Source organism: Saccostrea cucullata, unplaced genomic scaffold, assembly GCF_032062105.1.
Source record: "Saccostrea cucullata isolate Sc308-1 unplaced genomic scaffold, CSIRO_AGI_Scuc_v1 ctg13080, whole genome shotgun sequence".
NCBI classification, from domain to species: Eukaryota; Metazoa; Mollusca; class Bivalvia; order Ostreida; family Ostreidae; genus Saccostrea; species Saccostrea cuccullata.
In genome coordinates, this window is record NW_026920959.1 from 4,928 (window position 1) to 10,822 (window position 5,895).

At 34.3% G+C, this 5,895-nt stretch overlaps 1 protein-coding gene across 1 annotated transcript; it reads left to right on the forward strand.

Annotated features, from left to right (window-relative positions):
- Window positions 1-250: 250 nt before the first annotated feature.
- On the forward strand, window positions 251-2,522 carry LOC134258847 (chitin deacetylase 1-like). Its single transcript, XM_062741435.1, has one exon. The coding sequence runs from the start codon at window positions 414-416 to the stop codon at window positions 2,421-2,423; it is 2,010 nt and encodes a 669-aa protein (XP_062597419.1). The 5' UTR covers window positions 251-413; the 3' UTR covers window positions 2,424-2,522.
- The last annotated feature ends 3,373 nt before the right edge of the window (window positions 2,523-5,895 follow it).

Genomic DNA, 5,895 nt, shown 5'->3' on the forward strand with positions numbered 1-5,895 from the left:
GCTTTCCGTAAATCCAAAACAAGTATAATTGTACATAAAAATGTGATCAAGAAACACAAAAACTACAAATTAGTCATTCAAATTTCAACAGACATTGCAAAATGACATAATGCAAATGCATCAAATCTTAATTAATGCACTTCGTAATCCCTATCGCGGAATAATTAGAGTGAGGAGTTAAACAGGTAAAGTCGTCAATATAGGTGATATTTCATTTCTGTTGACAAAGACATCTTTCTCGCCGCGCCCTACTGACTATTTACATGTATATATAACGTAAGTTTATGTACATAATTTCACACAAAACACCTTTACATCATTAGTGTAAAATTATATTTATTTTTATTCCATTGATAAAAGACACATAAGTAAAATTAAGATCGCAGAACAGTGGAATCAGTCTGAAAAGGAGCATGAACTGGTGCCCTTTATTGATAGCTGTAGTGATTGGGAGCACACTTGATCGTGTTGTATCGGATTGTGTTCAAGGACAGAATTGTTCATTACCATCTTGTTTCTGTGGAACGTTTGAACATCCACTCGGCAGAAGACAGATACCGCAGATCGTGTACTTTGCTATTGACGATGCAGTAAATAGCGAGGTAGCCGAGTTCTATAACAGATTGTTCCATCCAAGCAGAAAAAATCCAAACGGATGTCCAATTGCAGCAACTCTCATGGCTACCATTAAAGGTACAGATTTTGACCTCTTACAAGATTTTTACAATCGAGGTTTCGAGATAGCGACTCATGCAGACACGCCGTCAGCCATAACAAACTCAACAATATTGGAGCTGGAAATCAAGACCGAGCGTCAAACAGTACTGGATAATGTTGTTATGTCTGCAAACGATATCCAGGGCTGGAGGAGTCCGTATCTTAAAACTGCTGGAGACGAACAGATAAGAGTGCTGAAGAAACTTGGATACAGGTACGACACATCGAAAACGTTCATTAGAAAGGGTGCCGAAGGCGGTAAGAATACTTTCCCCTTAACCACAGATTTCCCTTGGCCTTATCCCTGCAATATTCCTCCTTGTTGGTCAGATTCTCATAGCAAATTCTGGGAAGTACCAATCAATGCTCTCTGGGACTATAAAAAAGCCTTTCCTTGTCCAACAGCAGATGGATGTCATAATCGTCCAGACACTGAGGAAGACGCGCGAGAGTTTATCATGATGAATTTTAAAAATTCTTTTGATGGTAACCGTGCACCACTTGGTTTCCATTTTATTGGAAATTTTTTGCGCCATGTTCCTTTTTATCGTGCTCTGGACAGATTCATTCAAGAAATCTTACATAGACCTGATGTGTACATTATTCCTATTTCTAAAATGTTAGATTGGATGGAGCAACCGGTTCCCTTGTCACAAATTTTCAGATTTGGACCTTGGAGATGTGGCCCATTACCGTCCCCAACACCGGCGCTGCCAGCTCTTCCGACCATTGAACCGAAAATGAATATGGAAAAATGTGTGCAGGGTCGGAATTGTAAACTTCCATCGTGTTTCTGTCAAACTTTTGACCATCCAATGAATAAATCCAACATTCCTCAAATAGTTTATCTTGCAATAGACGATGCTTTAGATAATTCTGTGTCGGGCTATTTTGAAAGACTTCTTTTTAATAGAACAAACCCAAATGGATGCCCTATATCAGCAACGTTCTTTGTTCCCAATAAAGGAACGAACAACACTCTAGTGAGTTATTTTCACACCAGGGGAATGGAAATTGGGTCACACAGTGTAAATCATAACAATCTGGTCACCAGAGAGGCTGTGTTTAGAGATGCAAGACGTTCAAAAGAAAACCTGGCAACTTTTGCAGACATTCCGCTGTCGGATATTAAAGGTTTTAGAAGTCCCTATTTAGCCACGGCTGGTGACGACCAAGCTGATATTTTGCAGAACCTCGGATACACGTACGATATATCCTACACATTCACCAGAAGGCCATCATATGCTAAGAATGTGTGGCCATTTACTGCCGACTTTGGGTGGCCTTTACCATGCAACATCCCTCCCTGTCTTCAGCAGCCCCATAGGGGTTTCTGGGAAGTTCCTGTCAATTCTATGTGGGACTACACAAATACTGGAATATGTACGTATGCAGATGACTGTGAGAGACCTCCCCCAACACAAGCCCATGTAAAGAGGTATCTTACCAACAACTTTAAGAACTCGTACGAGGGAAACAGAGCACCATTTGGGCTCCACTTTCACGGAGGATGGTTTCATGAAACCAGAAACTTAATGGGCTTCGAAAGTTTTTTGAATTATTTACAGACTTTACCCGATGTGTACATTGTTTCTGTTAAGAAAATGTTAGACTGGGTGCAGTATCCTACCCCTTTACACCAAATACAAACATTTGGACCCTGGAAATGCAGGACGATGCAAACTCGTTCTCAGATATTAGCTTAGACTTAACAAGATTTCAGAAACATATGTACCGGTGAAATGTATCGATTTGATTGTTATCTATTTATTAAATTTATATCAAAGAATTTATTGAAATTACAATTATTCTTTATTTCTGGAATTTATTGGGTGATAATCAGTTATAGTGCATTTTGCACGGAGAAAAAGTTTATTATTATAAAATTTGAAGCTCCCGGAGTAATGCACCACAAATGAATATATATAGGCACTAAAATTAACAGATCAAACCATAAACGTGAAATTTACATCTCATCTCTGTGTCGAAACATACGCTGCACATACAAATAAAGCAAACTGAAAAATTGACGAACACCATCTGTCCTTATTTGGCTTAAAATCTCCTCCTTAATTAATAAACACTTGAATTTAATTTGTGACGTACCTAGCTGTAACACTCCTAAATCACGCTTCAAGTTACGAGATTGCACTTTTGATGTAGGATCAACGATGACGTAAATTTGAAACACACAAACATACACATTAGTGGTTTCTTTAGTAATCATTTTGATTAGATATAATTATGATTTTGAAGAAACTTTTAAGATGACCAGATGGTCAACAAAATATGCAGTAAATATTTTTTTTAGTCAAACACTATAATTATTTAGTGAAGAAAAGAGATTTTTTCTTCCTATGAAATTTAATGCAATTTTCCCTGTGCTTTATTTATACATAGCTCTTTTACAGGAGGATTAAAATGTCTGAATAATATGGTCTTTGTCACCCTGTGTTAAAAACACATGAAATGTAGCGCTTACTTAGTATTCATGTACCCGCACATGGTTTGTAACATTTCCGGTTCTTTTCTCTGATCATAAGATGCAGACGGCGGGTGTTACCGGCCGGCAGGAGATGCTCACTCCTCCATGGCATCTGATCCCACCTAAGATGTTTTTCAAGGTCGTTTGCCTGGATGGAATTTTGATCTTGAATACTGTTCATTATCTTCAAATATTTCAATGTAAATTTTGAAATAACAGGAAGTAAGAAATATTCTGATTTTCAGTTAAGACTTGATTTATTTTCAACCAATGTGATATAACATGATAAGCACCAACTGTGATGACAGAAAAAAAAACAAAAAGAGAAATAGCTACCAAATGATATAACAAAACTACACATTTATACAGAAATCATTAAGAGCATACAATCAGTTCTTTCTATTTACAACCTTCTATAAACTTTCAGACTGATATTCACAGCCTGCTTTAGACAGATCATCATTTCGATTCACAATTTATAACTGTCGTTTACATAAGCACCATACTCCTTGACAGAAGCCAAGACTGTATATAATGAGAGTTAAAGATTTTTATCCCTAACAGCCCTATGAAAACTGCTTCAATGTATCAGTAAACAAAACAATTATCTATGAAAACTACATTGATCCGTACATTACAAGCTTCAGAAATGCTAATATAACACAGTGTCATAAAAATCGTGTATTTATAATGAAGTCTACAAATTAATAAATCTAATTGCTTCATCAAGCTGGTGGGTAAAACTTAAATATGATATGTGCCAAATAAAAAAAAGAGCAAAAAACAATGTGGTATTTTGATTTGGTTATCAAATCACACAAAAACTTGCTAATTTTAAGAAAATTAATAATGTGCAGACTATGAAAGTGAAAACAGCATTTCAAACACATGTATAAATTTCGCATTAATTAAACTGTTTTTGAAATCTAACAAGATAGTATGCAATGAATTTCATACTGTAATCAAACAAAAAAGAGACAAACCATTAAAATTATTGAACTAATCAAATCACAACATTCAAAATATACAGAGATCTCTTTGTACCTTACAAACACAAGCACTTTTAACTAATAAATACATTTAAGAGAAATATGCAGAAATATTATATACAACCAAACAGTTCAATCCAGTTCACATAACCTGCATTTTATTTGATGATGTGTCCAGTGCTTATTTACTAAAAATCATAAAACATATTTCTACATTATTTTAACTGCCTGGAAACTACACACATATATTCAAAATTATGCTCATCTCTGTAGGGGTAAAATTGCTTGAATAAAGGGAAAAAATGCTTTTCCAGAAAAGATAACTATAAAAAAGTACAGACATTTAAATATCCATGAGATTTTCCTGCCATAGGAAACAGAGACACAAATCTTTTCCTGATCCTTACATACATGAACATGCATTAGGCATAGCATGTTAGAGAAATGAATTAACAGTCATGTAAATTATATATCCACTAATGGATAGAAACAAGAAAAATATGGCAACTGATAAATTTAACAATCACTACCATGCATTAGGTTTATCAATGTCTTTATCTGAGCGAAATAAATATTCTTGGGCATTTTTAATTGCCTGTTGTTCAGATACTGCGGTCGAATTTTCTCTAACTTGGCGTAGTGTAGTAACTCTTTGACTTCCGGTCAAGAAACTTTTATTTATGCTATTGAAACACATGAGCCTGATGAGTGGTTAAATAGTGTACATTTGCATCTGCAGCTCTTTTTTCCTTTATTTTGAGAATCTCCAGCTTTAGCAATGAAAATCAGTCATTTTGAGGAAATATAGGAATCACATCCGGTAAAGAAAGAAGGGTATATTTTCCGGCATTTTAGTACATTATTTCTGATAAACAGCTACAAAACCTCGAAAACCCAAAATATTGTAAAAAAAATTATTAAAAATGCAAAAATTTGATTTCTGTGAAGAGGGCTAAAAAGCAACTTCCGGTAGAGGAAAAAAATTCATTCAACCGTTAAATAACTGATTTGGCAAAGTAAAAGATGTCCTAACATTTTTGGTACATAGTTATAACCCGTATATACTTTTCACCCTAAAATTAGAGTGTTGCGTTTTCATTGACGGTGAGTATATAAACAAGCGAAATGTAATAAAATAGGATAAATACATTTTGCGTTAAAACATTTTGCGTCAAGATCCCCGCAAAATGTAATAACTCAAAATGTAAAAACACGATTTTTAGATTATAACCTTTTTCGTTATAACTTTTTGCGTCAAAATCAACGCAAAATGTAATAATGTGCTGTTTCGTTGTTAGATTTTGCGTTATTTTATTTGTACTATGAAGACAACGCGAAATACAATAAATCAAAATGTAATTAAACAAATATAATAATTTATTCAGTTTTATATTCCTTTTAGCACAAACAATAAAGTGTTCTTAAAATAAAGATAATGTCCAGGTAGTGTGCTTTTATATTGGCTTTATCAAACGAGTAGCGAGTATGCGAGCGGATCTAACACGTAATTTTAATTAGATTGTACGAGGGTCATTCAAAAAATACGTAGACAATGTTCGTCATAATAAAATTATTTTTACAAAGTTTAATATCAGTACATTTTTATATGTAAAAAGATATTTTTTTTTATAAATTTCTGAAGTTTCATTCTATTTGATTAAACGGAACTCATGTTAGACAATTTTAAAAGCAGCATATTTTGTC

Excerpts from the sequence above, each read along its gene's own strand:
- LOC134258847 (XM_062741435.1), top strand. The coding sequence starts at position 414 with ATGAACTGGTGCCCTTTATTGATAGCTGTAGTGATTGGGAGCACACTT.